Here is a 16,367-nt window from a genome sequence, read left to right as displayed (position 1 = left end):
TGAGAGTCTATGGGGAAAACAGAGCAGCTGGCTAGCCAACAGCAGATCAGTCCTTCCTCTTCCTTTTTTTTTTTTTTTTTTTTTTTGATACGGAGTCTCGCTCTGTCCCCCAGGCTGGAGTGCAGTGGCGCGATCTCAGCTCACTGCAAGCTCCGCCTCCCGAGTTCACGCCATTCTCCTGCCTCAGCCTCCCGAGTAGCTGGGACTACAGGCACCCGCCAACACACCCAGCTAATTTTTTGTGTTTTTTTTTTTTTTTTTAGTAGAGACGGGGTTTCACCATGTTAGCCAGGATGGTCTCGATCTCCTGACCTCATGGTCCGCCCGTCTCGGCCTCCCAAAGTGTTGGAATTACAGGCATGAGCCACCGCGCCCAGCCCTTTTTTTTTTTTTTGAGACAGGATCTTGCCCTGCACAGTGGCATGGTTTCGGCTCACTGCAGCTTCGACCTCCTGGGCTCAAGCAGTCCTCCCACCTCAGCCTCCTAAGTAGCTGGGACTACAGGTGCACCAACCCACTTGGCTAATTTTTGTGTTTTTTGTAGAGACGAGGTTTCACCATGTTACCCAGGCTGGTCTCGAACTCCTGGGCTCAAGTGATCCACCCACCTTGGCCTCCCAAAGTGCTAGGATTACAGGCATGAGCCCCTGCACCCAGCCACAGACCCAGTCCACTCATCCCCTCTTACAGCATGAGTGTGCTAGGCCTGAACTCATTCAGCTCCTTCCATAAAGCACCTGTCTTGGTCCGTTCCTAGAACCCGAGTCTGAGATGGGGCATTCTTTGGCAAGTGACTTATGGAAGGAGTGCTTCTAAGAGAAACCTGGCATAGTGAAGCAAGGATATAGTTTCCAGGAAGCCCAGCCTCAACCAGATCTTGAGGGAGCTCTGGAACATAAATTTCAGGTCTTTCCTGCCTGAAGGTGAAGGAGCAGGGCGTTAGAACCCCACCTACCAGGCAGTCATTGGAGCCAAGGCTTCCCAGGTTGGGGATGTAACTCCCACACCCTTCCAGGCAAGGCACTCTGAGAAAAGGATCCACCGAGATCTGGGTGGGCTACCAACAGCATCTGGCATAGTGCCTTGTCCACCGCAAACAAATGTCACTTGCCTGATGACATATCACAGTGATTCTCATGAAATTAGATCCCTTCCTTAGATCCATGTGATGCTTATGGTCCGTGCATTCCATTTGCAAATCTGTGAAGACTAATAATCAATACCAGTCAGGGGTTTGGGGTTGTATAGCACAGAAGTGGATGGGTTTAGGCTCTTGATCTACAAATCTCTGGGATGTGAAGTGAGTTGACCCTTCTGTCATCTTGGTAACCCATTAGCCCCAGAGCACTTTGGAGACACGATCTTATTCACGACCGATGATGACATTCTCGAGGCCATATTCTATTGCGATGAGATGTTTGACCTGGACGTGGGGAGCCTGGACAGCCTGCAGGATGAGGAGGCAATGAGGAGGCCCAGCACGGCCGACGGCGAGGGGGATGAGCGGCCCTTCACCCAGGCTGGCTTGGGGGCTGATGACCGGGTAGGACTGGAGCTGGGGGGGGTGTGGGGGGACCCCCAGATAGGTTTCTTCCCCTAACTCAGAGTAGAGCAGGGAGAATTAAGATGGATATCCTTTAAGCTGCTGGTGCCACTGTGTTGACATTTCCCATCTTTCTACTTCGTTTTTTTGTCCTCGATGTCATATTTCATTCTCTAATTATTATTATTTTTTTTAACCAAAGTAAAGAAAGTATTCAAATTTTAATCAAAGCCAGGAGAAATGAGCTCTGTGTCATCTCTGCAATTCAGAGGTTGGCAGTCTCGGGGGAGTTTTTGCTTTGGGTTACATTTTGATCATTCACTGTTGTTTTTGATGGAAGGACTAGGAACGCTTTTCATAGGCAGAGTTACAATTAAAATAATGATCATCACAGCCATGGTTTCATGAACACATATCATGATCCAAGCAGGGTACACAGTATTCTTGTTTCACCCTCGTGACAGCCCTCTGAGTAGAGACTATTAACATTAACATTTCTGAAACTGATGCTCAGACAAGTCAAGTGACTTGCCTAAGGGCACATCGTGACAGAGAAACAAGGGTAGAACTTGAATGCGGGATTCCACAGTTTTTATGCTTTTAATTGGTAAGCAACTTATTATTTTTTTATTTTGTTTAGAGATAGGGCCTGGCACTGTCGCCCAGGCTGGAGTACAGTAGCGTGATCATAGCTCATTGCAGCTCAAACTCCCGGGGCTCACGCGATCCTCCCACCTCAGCCTCCTGAGTAGCTGAGACTACAGTGCATGCCACCACGCCTGGCTAGTTTTTTTTTTTTTTATTTTTTGTAGAGATGAGGTCTTGCTATGTTGCCCAGGTTGGTCATGAACTCCTGGACTCAAGCGCTCCTCCCACCTTGACCTCCCAAAGTGCTGGGATTACAGGCAAGAGCCGCCACACTTAGCCAGATAAACAAATCTTTTAAAATGAAAGATGACCTTCAGGGTCAATTCAAGTCAGGACCAATAGGAAAAAGAGGAGATGGTTAAAGAGGGTAGGGGAGAAATGGGGACAACACAAGCCACAAGGGATGGGGCTGGGCTGTGGGAAGGTCATGACCGAGGCAGGGCAGTGACATGTTGTGTGGACCCCACGGTGTTCACTGGGGATTGCACCTCACAGCCAGGCAGAGTATGGGATGCAGGAGCAGGGCATGGGGAGGCACAGGCAGCTGGGGAGTGTGTGCCCCTCCCCCTCCCCACATCTAAGGAAAGAGGGGCAAGCCCATTGTTGCCAGTTCTCCTGATCTTTACAAGAGAAGCCAGAAAGCTGGATTTTTCTGTAAAATCTCTCCATTTAAAAATGCTGGCAGTGAATTCAGATGTTTTCAAACCTTCTTTGGGCCACAAGCCATGCCTGTGCTCCTGATTCGACCCAGGGGTCTCCAGGTGGGAGTCCACCCTGGGCGTTTCCATTTGCCCAGCGTTTTCCAAATGACAAAGGTGCTCGTGAGGGACTGTGATGGGCCCAGCGCTGTGAGGGGCTGGGGGGATCACTCTCTCCGTCTTGTGAGAGACCAGCGCCTTCACTTCGTTTTGCACCTCAGCTTTCCTGGCTGTGAAGTAGTAAAGTCTCTTTTGCCTTCACTTATGGGGCAAAGAGACAATGAGCAAGTAGTTTATACGTAAGGCCCAAGACGGGTGTGGTGGCCCACAGTTGACTCTCTGAAGGAACTTGGGTGGATCTTTAAAAATGTCTGGGCCCCACCCCTAGAGATTCTGCATCAGTGAACAGCCAAGGTTAAGAACCACTCTCTGTGGTTTGAATTCTTCCTCTTCTCCTTCCTTCCTTCCTTCCCTCCCTCCCTCCTTCCTTCCCTTCCTCCCTCCCTCCTTCCTTTCCTCCTTCCTTCCTTTCTTCCTGTCTCCCTTCCTTCTCTTCTTCCCTTCCTCCTCCTTTCCTTCCTTCCTTTCTTTCTTCCTCTAGCTCACCACATAAGCATTTATTGAGTCCTTCCCTGTTGGAGGAAATCTAAACACCTTAGCTGTTAGCATCAGGCTCCTCCCCAGCCAGTGAGAGCTGCTGACAAGGATGCAGATCCTGGAGGGTCAGGGTCTGCCCATATCACTGGTCCCATAGCTTCCACAAAGGCAGAAAAATCCAGGAAAACACACAGGGACTTACCTGGGCATAGGGTGGGCAGTGGTAAATGCAGAAACAGCCAGCCAGCTGTGTGGGTATCACTAAAACCACCCCCTTTTCTTCTGCTTCTCCAACCCATGTGCAGGTCCCGGAGCTAGAGCTCCCATCCAGTTCCCCTGTCCCCCAAGTCACCATGCCAGAGCCAGGCATCTACCACGGAATCTGTGAGTAGCTCTCCTGGAGCAGTGTCGGGTGGAAGGAGGACCTTCTGGGGTCAGGGGGAGTTGTGGCCACTTGGGACAGGGTTTCCCTGGACAATCGGGTGGGTTGGACACTGTATAGAGACACCAGGCTATGGGGCAAGTGGAGGCTGAAACTAGCCTGCGCTCAGCTCCCTGGCCCTAGCAGGGCCACCTCACTCCAGAGGAGGGGCATCTCTTTGCATTTTGCCCTCCCTGAGGGGCATTTTTGCATTTTGCATGCAGACACCCTATGTGTTAGCTGTGACCCTGACCCAGGAGGCTGTAGTTGGCACCCAGAAAGTGTAGAACAAGAGGACATTAGAGCCCGAAGAGACCCAAGGCATCTGTTGGTGCAGTGCCCCGAGCTGTCTCTTCCAACTCCACCAAAGAGCAGATGCACAGGCAGAGAAAACCTGCATCCACTCTGCCCCGGGTGTGGGGGCAGGTGCACAGGCCCAGGGTACCAGGTCTTCTGACTTTTCAGAAGAAGTCGGAAATCTAGAGTCTTTTTTTTTTTTTTTAACAATTTTTTTTTTATTAATTTTTTTTGCATACAAAAACAATAAACATTTTCTAAAAATACATACAAACAAAAAGATGCGTATCAAACATATTAGGAAGGTTGCACATGGGAAGTTGGGGAATAGAAATGGGGGGTGGGAGTTAAAATAAATGAGAGAGGGACTTTATATGGATCAGTGATAATAACTCAATCCTCTATTTGACAAAGAAGAGGGAGAAGGAAGAGGAAGAAAAAGAAAGTGGGATAAAGGATCAGAAAGGGAGGAAAATAGAAAAAATTAGAGTATGACTCCAGGGTAGACCTGTTTTGTTGTCACTGAGTTGGTTGGTTGGTTTGTCTGTTGTATTCTTCATGTTTCGCCAAGTTGGCCAGACTGGTCTTGAACTCCTAGCCCGAAGTGATCAACCCGCCTCGCCCCCCAGAGTGCCGGGACCACAGGCGTGAGCCACCACGTCCAGCCCCCACATTGCTTCTGGCCTCCGTGGTAGACCTCCCAGACGGAGCGGCCAGGCAGAGGAGCCCCTCACTTCTACCCAGACACGGGGCGGCCAGGCAGAGGAGCTCCTCACTTCCCAGACGGGGCGGCCAGGCAGAGACGCTCCTCACTTCTTCCCAGACGATAGGTGGCCGGGCAGAGGAGCTCCTCACTTCCCAGACGATGGGTGGCCGGGCAGAGGCACTCCTCACTTCTTCCCGGACGGGGCGGCCGGGCAGAGGCGCTCCTCACTTCCCAGACGGGGCGGCCGGGCAGAGGTGCTCCTCACTTTCCAGACGATGGGTGGCCGGGCAGAGGCGCTCCTCACCCCCAGACGATGGGTGGCCGGGCAGAGGCGCTCCACACCTCCCAGACGATGGGTGGCCGGGCAGAGGCGCTCCTCACCTCCCAGACGATGGGTGGCCGGGCAGAGGCGCTCCTCACCTCCCAGACGGGGCGGCCGGGCAGAGGCGCTCCTCACTTCTTCCCGGACGGGGCGGCCGGGCATAGGCGCTCCTCACTTCTTCCCGACGGGGTGGCCGGGCAGAGGCGCTCCTCACTTCTTCCCGGACGGGGCGGCCGGGCAGAGGCGCTCCTCATTTCCCAGACGATGGGTGGCCGGGCAGAGGCGCTCCTCACTTCCCAGACGGGGCGGCCGGGCAGAGGCGCTCCTCACTTCCCAGACGGGGCGGCCGGGCAGAGGCGCTCCTCACTTCCCAGACGGTGGGTGGCCGGGCAGAGGCGCTCCTCACTTCTTCCCGGACGGGGCGCCCGGGCAGAGGCGCTCCTCATTTCTTCCCGGACGGGGCGGCCGGGCAGAGGCGCTCCTCACTTCCCAGACGGGGCGGCCGGGCAGAGGCGCTCCTCACTTCTTCCTGGACGGGGCGGCCGGGCAGAGGCGCTGCTCACTTCCCAGACGATGGGTGGCCAGGCAGAGGCGCTCCTCACTTCCCAGACGGTGGGTGGCCGGGCAGAGGCATTCCTCACTTCCCAGACGACGGGTGGCCGGGCAGAGGCGCTCCTCACCTCCCAGATGGGGCGGCTGGGCAGAGGCGCTCCTCACTTCTTCCCGGACGGGGCGCCCAGGCAGAGGCGCTCCTCATTTCTTCCCGGACGGGGCGGCCGGGCAGAGGCGCTCCTCACTTCCCAGACGGGGCGGCCGGGCAGAGGCGCTCCTCACTTCTTCCCGGACGGGGCGGCCGGGCAGAGGCGCTGCTCACTTCCCAGACGATGGGTGGCCGGGCAGAGGCGCTCCTCACTTCCCAGACGGGGCGGCCGGGCAGAGGCGCTCCTCACTTCCCAGACGGTGGGTGGCCGGGCAGAGGCATTCCTCACTTCCCAGACGATGGGTGGCCGGGCAGAGGCGCTCCTCACCTCCCAGATGGGGCGGCCGGGCAGAGGCGCTCCTCACTTCTTCCCGGACGGGGCGGCCGGGCAGAGGCGCTCCTCACTTCTTCCCGGACGGGGCGGCCGGGCAGAGGCGCTCCTCACTTCCCAGACGGGGTGGCCGGGCAGAGGCGCTCCTCACTTCCCAGATGGTGGGTGGCCGGGCAGAGGTGCTCCTCACTTCCCAGACGATGGGTGGCCGGGCAGAGGCGCTCCTCACTTCTTCCCGGACGGGGCGGCCGGGCAGAGGCGCTCCTCACTTCTTCCCGGACGGGGCGGCCGGGCAGAGGCGCTCCTCACTTCTTCCCGGACGGGGCGGCCGGGCAGAGGCGCTCCTCACTTCTTCCCGGACGGGGCGGCCGGGCAGAGGCGCTCCTCACTTCTTCCCGGACGGGGCGGCCGGGCAGAGGCGCTCCTCACTTCTTCCCGGACGGGGCGGCCGGGCAGAGGCGCTCCTCACTTCTTCCCGGACGGGGCGGCCGGGCAGAGGCGCTGCTCACTTCCCAGACGGGGCGGCCGGGCAGAGGCGCTGCTCACTTCCCAGACGGGGCGGCCGGGCAGAGGCGCTCCTCACTTCCCAGATGGGGCGGCCGGGCAGAGGCGCTCCTCACTTCCCAGACGGGGCGGCTGGGCAGAGGCGCTCCTCACTTCCCAGACGGTGGGTGGCCAGGCAGAGGCGCTCCTCACTTCCCAGACGGTGGGTGGCCGGGCAGAGGCGCTCCTCACTTCTTCCCGGATGGGGCGGCCGGGTAGAGGCGCTCCTCACTTCTTCCCGGACGGGGCGCCCGGGCAGAGGCGCTCCTCATTTCTTCCCGGACGGGGCGGCCGGGCAGAGGCGCTCCTCACTTCCCAGACGGGGTGGCCGGGCAGAGGCGCTCCTCACTTCTTCCCAGACGGGGCGGCCGGGCAGAGGCGCTCCTCATTTCTTCCCGGACGGGGCGGCCGGGCAGAGGCGCTCCTCACTTCCCAGACGGGGCGGCCGGGCAGAGGCGCTCCTCACTTCCTCCCGGACGGGGCGGCCAGGCAGAGGCGCTCCTCACCTCCCAGACGATGGGAGGCCGGGCAGAGGCGCTCCTCACTTCCCAGACGATGGGAGGCCGGGCAGAGGCGCTCCTCACTTCCCAGACGATGGGTGGCCGGGCAGAGGCGCTCCTCACTTCCCAGACGGGGCGGTCGGGCAGAGGCGCTCCTCACTTCCCAGACGATGGGTGGCCGGGCAGAGGCGCTCCTCACTTCTCAGATGGGGTGGCCGGGCAGAGGCGCTCCTCACTTCCCAGACGGTGGGTGGCCGGGCAGAGGCGCTCCTCACTTCCCAGACGGTGGGTGGCCGGGCAGAGGCGCTCCTCACTTCCCAGACGGGGCGGCCGGGCAGAGGCGCTCCTCACTTCCCAGACAGGGCGGCCGGGCAGAGGCGCTCCCCACCTCCCAGATGGGGCGGCGGCCGGGCAGGGGCTGCAATCCCAGCACCCTGGTAGGCCAAGGCAGGCGGCTGGAGGGCAGAGGCTGCCGCGAGGCCAGACCACGCCACCGCACTCCAGCCCGGGCAACACCGAGCACTGGGTGAGCGAGACTCCATCTGTAGTCCCAGTACCTCGGGAGGCTGAGGCGGGCAGAGCACTCGGCGTGAGGAGCTGGCGACCAGCGTGGCCAAGATGGCGAACGCGTGCCTGCAGCGAAAGGAGAAAAGGCAGGGAGTGGGCGCGCGCGCCGGCAGTCCCAGGCAGTCCGCGGCGCGGGCAGCAGCAAGCGGAGTAGATTGTAGCCTGGGCCAGAGAGGGAAAGAGAGAAAGAAAGAAAGAAAGAAAGAAAGAAAGAAAGAAAGAAAGGAAGGAAGGAAGGAAGGAAGGAAGGAAGGAAGGAAGGAAGGAAGGAAGGAAGGAAGGAAGGAAGGAAGGAAGGAAGGAAGGAAGGAAGGAAGGAAGGAAGGAAGGAAGGAAGGAAGGAAGGAAGGAAGGAAGGAAGGAAGGAAGGAGAAATCTAGAGTCTTATGTGAAGTCTCCAGATTCTCAAATGTGGGTAACGAATTTTCTCATGTTTTAAAATATCACATGGGCCAAATAAACACTTACTGTGTATCTGGCCAGGTGGCTGCCAGTTTGTGACCTCTGAGCAAATCCCAGGGGTTTTCTGCTGGGCCTGTTCATCACCCTTCTTTTTCCATTGATCCTTCCAGCCAGTTCCTCTCTTCATCCATGCGTGTCCACGTCAGCCCCTCCCCGTCCTGGGGAATCTTCAAGCCCAAGGTCACTGCTGATTGTGACCTCCTCCCTCCTGCGCCCTGCTAACCAGGTTCCTGGCAGCCTCACTTCCTGCCCTCTCCTGCCCCCTGTGAATGTGACCCGCTTCTACTTTATCTTCTGAGAACAAAAGATGTGACACTGTCAGGCTCCCCTCCCCTCCTCATCTCCAAAATGAAACTGGAGCCTCTCTGAATCCTGGTGTCAGCCCTTCCGGTACCTCCCCATCCCATCTCTGGAGTCCACCTGCAGGCATCTGTGCAAGCCACACCTTCCGCCTAGGATGCCTCCCTGCTCATCTCTGCCTTCTGACGACCGCCTGTCGCTGGCTAGGTTCCCTAGACGCAGACCCTGAGATGGAGTTTACTGGGGTGTGCTCTTGTCAGGGAAGGGCAGGAGGCAGGATTGGGCAGAGGGAGAAGCTGGTCTGCGGTTCAGCCACTTCAAGGTCTCAGCCTGCTCCACAGGGAGCTCGGAACCTGGAATGGCCCTTTGGGGTCATCCTGAGTTGAGTGAGGGGCCATGTCTTTATCTGTATCAACATGGCACTGGCTATGGGCTGCCCCTGGCGGGGGCATGGCTTTTTATTTTACTTTTTAATATTTATTTATTTATTTTGACACAGTTTTACTCTGTTGCTCAGGCTGGAGTGCAGTGGCATGATCTCAGCTCACTGCAACCTCCGCCTCCCAGGTTCAAGAGATCTCCTGCCTCAGTCTCCCGAGTAGCTGGGATTACAGGTGCCCACCACCACACCCAGCTAATTTTTATAATTTTAATAGAGACAGGGTTTCACCATGTTGGTCAGGCTGGTCTCGAACTCCTGACCTCAGGGGATCCACCCACCTTGGCCTCCCAAAGTGCTGAGATTACAGGCATGAGCCACCGTGCCCGGCTGGAAATGGCTTTTTGCAAGGAGACTCTCTTCAGCCAAGGGCAATCACAAGTCAAGGGCCTCGGTGGTGAGCTGCCAGCCGTCAGCACTTCCCGCCACCAAAGGACTAAGTCCTTCTGTTCTTGGGGGTGGGAGGTGGGGTCTGAGCAGTGCCCTAATTGAGCTCCACATCCCCTCCCTTACAGCCCTTCTGAGACCACATCTCCTCCCCAGGAGTCTTCCCTATCATCCCCTGTGAAAATTCATCTCTCCCTCACCCACTCCAAAATGACCAACGATCTGTTAGAAGGTTCCTTAGAGGAAGGTGCCTTATTTGGAATTCTCATAGCCCCTTACATTCCAGGGTGCACTCTCAATTACTTTCGAATAGCAGCACTTTTTTTTTTTTTTTTTTTTTATTATACTTTAGGGTTTTAGGGTACATGTGCACAATGTGCAGGTTTGTTACATATGTATCCATGTGCCATGTTGATTTCCTGCACCCATTAACTCGTCATTTAGCATTAGGTGTATCTCCTAATGCTGTCCCTCCCCCGTCCCCCCACCCCACAACAGTCCCCGGAGAGTGATGTTCCCCTTCCTGTGTCCATGAGTTCTCATTGTTCAATTCCCACCTATGAGTGGGAACATGCGGTGTTTGGTTTTTTGTCCTTGCGATAGTTTACTGAGAATGATGTTTTCCAGTTTCATCCATGTCCCTACAAAGGACACGAACTCATCATTTTTTATGGCTGCATAGTATTCCATGGTGTATATGTGCCACATTTTCTTAATCCAGTCTATCGTTGTTGGACATTTGGGTTGGTTCCAACTCTTTGCTATTGTGAATAGTGCCGCAATAAACATACGTGTGCATGTGTCTTTATAGCAGCATGATTTATAGTCCTTTGGGTATATACCCAGTAATGGGATGGCTGGGTCAAATGGTATTTCTAGTTCTAGATCCCTGAGGAATCGCCACACTGACTTCCACAATGGTTGAACTAGTTTACAGTCCCACCAACAGTGTAAAAGTGTTCCTATTTCTCCACATCCTCTCCAGCACCTGTTGTTTCCTGATTTTTTAATGATGGCCATTCTAACTGGTGTGAGATGGTATCTCACTGTGGTTTTGATTTGCATTTCTCTGATGGCCAGTGATGAGGAGCATTTCTTCATGTATTTTTTGGCTGCATAAATGTCTTCTTTTGAGAAGTGTCTGTTCATGTCCTCTGCCCACTTTTTGATGGGGTTGTTTGTTTTTTTCTTGTAAATTTGTTTGAGTTCATTGTAGATTCTGGATATTAGCCCTTTGTCAGATGAGTAGGTTGCAAAAATTTTCTCCCATTGTGTAGGTTGCCTGTTCACTCTGATGATAGTTTCTTTTGCTGTGCAGAAGCTCTTTAGTTTAATGAGATCCCATTTGTCGATTTTGGCTTTTGTTGCCATTGCTTTTGGTGTTTTAGACATGAAGTCCTTGCCCACGCCTATGTCCTGAATGGTATTGCCTAGGTTTTCTTGTAGGATTTTAATGGTTTTAGGTCTAACATATAAGTCTTTAATCCATCTTGAATTAATTTTTGTGTAAGGTGTAAGGAAGGGATCCAGTTGCAGCTTTCTACATATGGCTAGCCAGTTTTCCCAGCACCATTTATTAAATAGGGGATCCTTTCCCCATTTCTTGTTTTTGTCAGGTTTGTCAAAGATCAGATAGTTGTAGCTATGCGGCATCATTTCTGAGGGCTCTGTTCTGTTCCATTGATCTATGTCTCTGTTGTGGTACCAGTACCATGCTGTTTTGGTTACTGTAGCCTTGTAGTATAGTTTAAAGTCAGGTAGCGTGATGCCTCCAGCTTTGTTCTTTTGGCTTAGGATTGACTTGGCGATGCGGGCTCTTTTTTGGTTCCATATGAACTTTAAAGTAGTTTTTTCCAATTCTGTGAAGAAAGTCATTGGTAGCTTGATGGGGATGGCATTGAATCTATAAATTACCTTGGGCAGTATGGCCATTTTCACGATATTGATTCTTCCAACCCATGAGCATGGAATGTTCTTCCATTTGTTTGTATCCTCTTTTATTTCATTGAGCAGTGGTTTGTAGTTCTCCTTGAAGAGGTCCTTCACATCCCTTGTAAGTTGGATTCCTAGGTATTTTATTCTCTTTGAAGCAATTGTGAATGGGAGTTCACTCATGATTTGGCTCTCTGTTTGTCTGTTATTGGTGTACAAGAATGCTTGTGATTTTTGTACATTAATTTTATATCCTGAGACTTTGCTGAAGTTGCTAATCAGCTTAAGGAGATTTTGGGCTGAGACAATGGGGTTTTCTAGATATACAATCATGTCATCTGCAAACAGGGACAATTTGACTTCCTCTTTTCCTAATTGAATACCCTTTATTTCCTTCTCCTGCCTGATTGCTCTGGCCAGAACTTCCAGCACTATGTTGAATAGGAGCGGTGAGAGAGGGCATCTCTGTCTTGTGCCAGTTTTCAGAGGGAATGCTTCCAGTTTTTGCCCATTCAGTATGATATTGGCTGTGGGTTTGTTGTAGATAGCTCTTATTATTTTGAGATACGTCCCATCAATACCTAATTTATTGAGAGTTTTTAGCATGAAGGGTTGTTGAATTTTGTCAAAGGCCTTTTCTGCATCTATTGAGATAATCATGTGGTTTTTGTCTTTGGTTCTGTTTATATGCTGGATTACATTTATTGATTTGCGTATGTTGAACCAGCCTTGCATCCCAGGGATGAAGCCCACTTGATCATGGTGGATAAGCTTTTTGATGTGCTGCTGGATTCGGTTTGCCAGTATTTTATTGAGGATTTTTGCATCAATGTTGATCAAGGATATTGGTCTGAAATTCTCTTTTTTGGTTATGTCTCTGCCAGGTTTTGGTATCAGGACGATGCTGGCTTCGTAAAATGTGTTAGGGAGGATTCCCTCTTTTTCTATCGATTGGAATAGTTTCAGAAGGAATGGTACCAGTTCCTCCTTGTACCTCTGGTAGAATTCAGCTGTGAATCCATCAGGTCCTGGACTCTTTTTGGTTGGTAAGCTATTGATTATTGCCACAATTTCAGAACCTGTTATTGGTCTATTCAGAGATTCAACTTCTTCCTGGTTTAGTCTTGGGAGGGTGTATTTGTCGAGGAATTTATCCATTTCTTCTAGATTTTCTAGTTTATTTGCATAGAGGTGTTTGTAGTATTCTCTGATGGTAGATTGTATTTCTGTGGGATCGGTGGTGATATCCCCTTTTTCGTTTTTTATTGCATCTATTTGATTCTTCTCTCTTTTCTTCTTTATTAGTCTTGCTAGCGGTCCATCAATTTTGTTGATCTTTTCAAAAAACCAGCTCCTGGATTCATTAATTTTTTGAAGGGTTTTTTGTGTCTCTATTTCCTTCAGTTCTGCTCTGATTTTAGTTATTTCTAGCCTTCTGCTAGCTTTTGAATGTGTTTGCTCTTGCTTTTCTAGTTCTTTTAATTGTGATGTTAGGGTGTCAATTTTGGATCTTTCCTGCTTTCTCTTGTGGGCATTTAGTGCTATAAATTTCCCTCTACACACTGCTTTGAACGTGTCCCAGAGATTCTGGTATGTTGTGTCTTTGTTCTCGTTGGTTTCAAAGAACATCTTTATTTCTGCCTTCATTTCATTATGTACCCAATAGTCATTCAGGAGCAGGTTGTTCAGTTTCCATGTAGTTGAGCGGTTTTGAGTGAGTTTCTTAATCCTGAGTTCTAGTTTGATTGCACTGTGGTCTGAGAGACAGTTTGTTATAATCTCTGTTCTTTTACATTTGCTGAGAAGAGCTTTACTTCCAACTATGTGGTCAATTTTGGAATAGGTGTGGTGTGGTGCTGAAAAAAATGTATATTCTGTTGATTTGGGGTGGAGAGTTCTGTAGATGTCTATTAGGTCCACTTTATGTAGAGCTGAGTTCAATTCCTGGATATCCTTGTTAACTTTCTGTCTCGTTGATCTGTCTAATGCTGACAGTGGGGTGTTAAAATCTCCCATTATTATTGTGTGGGAGTTTAAGTCCCTTTGTAGGTCACTGAGGACTTGCTTTATGAATCTGGGTGCTCCTGTGTTGGGTGCATATATATTTAGGATAGTTAGCTCTTCTTGTTGAATTGATCCCTTTACCATTATGTAATGGCCTTCTTTGTCTCTTTTGATCTTTGTTGGTTTAAAGTCTATTTTATCAGAGACTAGGATTGCAACCCCTGCCTTTTTTTGTTTTCCAGTTGCTTGATAGATCTTCCTCCATCCCTTTATTTTGAGTCTATGTGTGTCTCTGCACGTGAGATGGGTTTCCTGAATACAGCACACTGATAGGTCCTGACTCCTTATCCAGTTTGCCAGTCTGTGTCTTTTGATTGGAGCATTTAGCCCATTTACATTTAACGTGAATATTGTTATGTGTGAATCTGATCCTGTCATTATGATGTTAGTTGGTTATTTTGCTCGTTAGTTGCTATAGTTTCTTCCTAGCCTCGATGGTCTTTACAATTTGGCATGTTTTTGCAGGGGCTGGTACCGGTTGTTCCTTTCCATGTTTAGTGCTTCCTTCAGGAGCTCTTTTAGGGCAGGCCTGGTGGTAACAAAATCACTCAGCGTTTGCTTGTCTGTAAAGTATTTTATTTCTCCTTCACTTATGAAGCTTAGTTTGGCGGGATAGGAAATTCTGGGTTGAAAATTCTTTTCTTTAAGAATGTTGAATATCGGCCCCCACTCTCTTCTGGCTTGTAGAGTTTCTGCTGAGAGATCAGCTGTTAGTCTGATGGGCTTCCCTTTGTGGGTAACCCGACCTTTCTCTCTGGCTGCCCTTAACATTTTTTCCTTCATTTCAACTTTGGTGAATCTGACAATTATGTGTCTTGGAGTTGCCCTTCTCGAGGAGTATCTTTGTGGCGTTCTCTGTATTTCCTGAATCTGAATGCTGGCCTGCCTTGCTAGATTGGGGAAGTTCTCCTGGATAATATCTTGCAGAGTGTTTTCCAACTTGGTTCCATTCTCCCCATCATTTTCAGGTACACCAATCAGACGTAGGTTTGGTCTTTTCACATAGTCCCAAATTTCTTGGAGGCTTTGTTCATTTCTTTTTATTCTTTTTTCTCTAAACTTCCCTTCTCTCTTCATTTCATTCATTTCATCTTCTATCAGCGATACCCTTTCTTCCAGTTGATCGCATCTGCTACTGAGGCTTCTGCATTCTTCACGTAGTTCTCGAAACTTGGCTTTCAGCTCCATCATCTCCTTTAAGCCCTTCTCTCCATTGGTTATTCTAGTTATCCATTCTTCTAATTTTTTTTCAAAGTTTTTAACTTCTTTGCTATTGTTTTGAATTTCCTCTCGTAGCTCAGAGTAGTTTGATCGTCTGAAGCCTTCTTCTCTCAACTCATCAAAGTCATCCTCCATCCAGCTTTGTTCCGTTGCTGGTGAGGAACTGCGTTCCTTTGGAGGAGGAGAGGTGCTCTGTTTTTTAGAGTTTCCAGTTTTTTTGGTCTGTTTTTTCCCCATCTTTGTGGTTTTGTCTACTTTTTGTCTTCGATGATGGTGATGTACAGATGGGTTTTTGGTGTGGATGTCCTTTCTGTTTGTTAATTTTCCTTCTACCAGACAAGACCCTCAGCTGCAGGTCTGTTGGAGTTTACTAGAGGTCCACTCCAGACCCTGTTTGGCTGGGTGTCAGCACCGGTGGCTGCAGAACAGCGGATTTTCGTGAGACCACAAATTCAGCTGTCAGAATAGCAGCACTTTTAAAGGCCAACCTAACATTAGGCAAGAGCCTGGGTTGAGGCTTGGTTTCATCTCCCAGACAGGCACTGTGCTGGGCTTTCTCTGCCTTATCTCGCTGTAACACTCCTAGCTTTGTTTTTCATGAGATCAGGCAGCTGAGGCTCAGAGAGATGGAGTCACCTACCTAAGGTCACACGGCCAGTAGGGAAGCTGGGAGTGAAAGCAAAGGTGTTTGAATCCAAAGCCCACATCCTCACCACACTAGCAGATTGCCTTAGGGTTCTCACTGGGAGACCACCTCTCATCAGAAGTCTCTGTGCAAGAGTCAGTGTCCCCCATGAAGCTGTGAGGTCCCAAAAGACAGCCATCGTTTTTTATTCAATTTGATTCTCCCCTAAGTTGGTCAGGATTTTCTTTTTGGCAAGGGATGAATAATGGAAATTTAATTCAAGCTGAGTTCAGCAAAAAGAGGAACTTACTGGCTTATGCAACTAGAAGTTAGGGGTTGTCAGTTTCCACACAGCTGCGTTCAGTTATGAAAATGATGGCATCAAGACATGGTGTCTGCCTCCCTCTCCCTGCCTTCTTTTCATCTCCTGCCATTCTCCCATTCAGCGCCATCCATGTGGAAAGTCCTGGAAGCTCCAGTTTATGCCTCCTTTCTACCCAGCAGTCCCACATGAAAGACAACTTCTGTTTTCCTGAATCCCAATAGTTGCAACTACTATCCCAGAATTAGATCTCTGGGCCTATCTTGAGTCATGTACCCATTCTCTTTTTTGTTTTTTTTGTTTGCTTGCTGTTATTGTTGTTTTGAGACAGGGTCTCACTCTGTGGCCCAGGCTAGAGTGCAGTAGTGCAAACACAGCTCACTTCAGCCTCAAACTCCTGGGCTCACGAGATCCTCCCAGCTCAGCCTCCCGAGTAGCTGGGACTGTAGGTGTGCCACCATGCCCAGCTAATTCATGTCCATCCTTAAGTCATTCACTGTGACTCACCATGGTGGGTAGGGCAGGAGGTGGGAGATGGAAAACACAGATTGGCCAGGCCTGGAGCCCAGAGAAAGGAGTCAGCCACCCAAACAGTGTGGACTGAGCACAGGGTGGTTCTCCAAAGCAGTTCAGAGTGTGGTCACCAGAAGGAAGGCAGGAATGCTGGCCAGGCAGAAGCAGCCACTGTCCCCTTCATCTGATGATTTCCCCAAAGATGCTGTCTGTAGATGTGTTTCCTGCT

The 16,367-nt window shown here is 51.0% G+C and overlaps 1 protein-coding gene across 14 annotated transcripts in view; it reads left to right on the top strand.

Annotated features, from left to right (window-relative positions):
- The window catches only part of KATNIP (katanin interacting protein), a 241,234-nt gene that overhangs the window by 198,067 nt on the left and 26,800 nt on the right, over window positions 1-16,367 (top strand). For all 14 annotated transcript variants that reach the window (XM_063612788.1, XM_063612791.1, XM_063612790.1 and 11 more), the window contains 2 exons: window positions 1,338-1,543; window positions 3,792-3,870. In XM_063612788.1, coding sequence (XP_063468858.1) covers window positions 1,338-1,543; window positions 3,792-3,870 — 285 coding nt within the window. The remainder of the gene's footprint in view (window positions 1-1,337; window positions 1,544-3,791; window positions 3,871-16,367) is intronic.

The sequence above is a fragment of the Symphalangus syndactylus genome, chromosome 11 (assembly GCF_028878055.3).
Source record: "Symphalangus syndactylus isolate Jambi chromosome 11, NHGRI_mSymSyn1-v2.1_pri, whole genome shotgun sequence".
NCBI classification, from domain to species: Eukaryota; Metazoa; Chordata; class Mammalia; order Primates; family Hylobatidae; genus Symphalangus; species Symphalangus syndactylus.
This window is presented reverse-complemented; position numbering and strand designations above follow the sequence as displayed.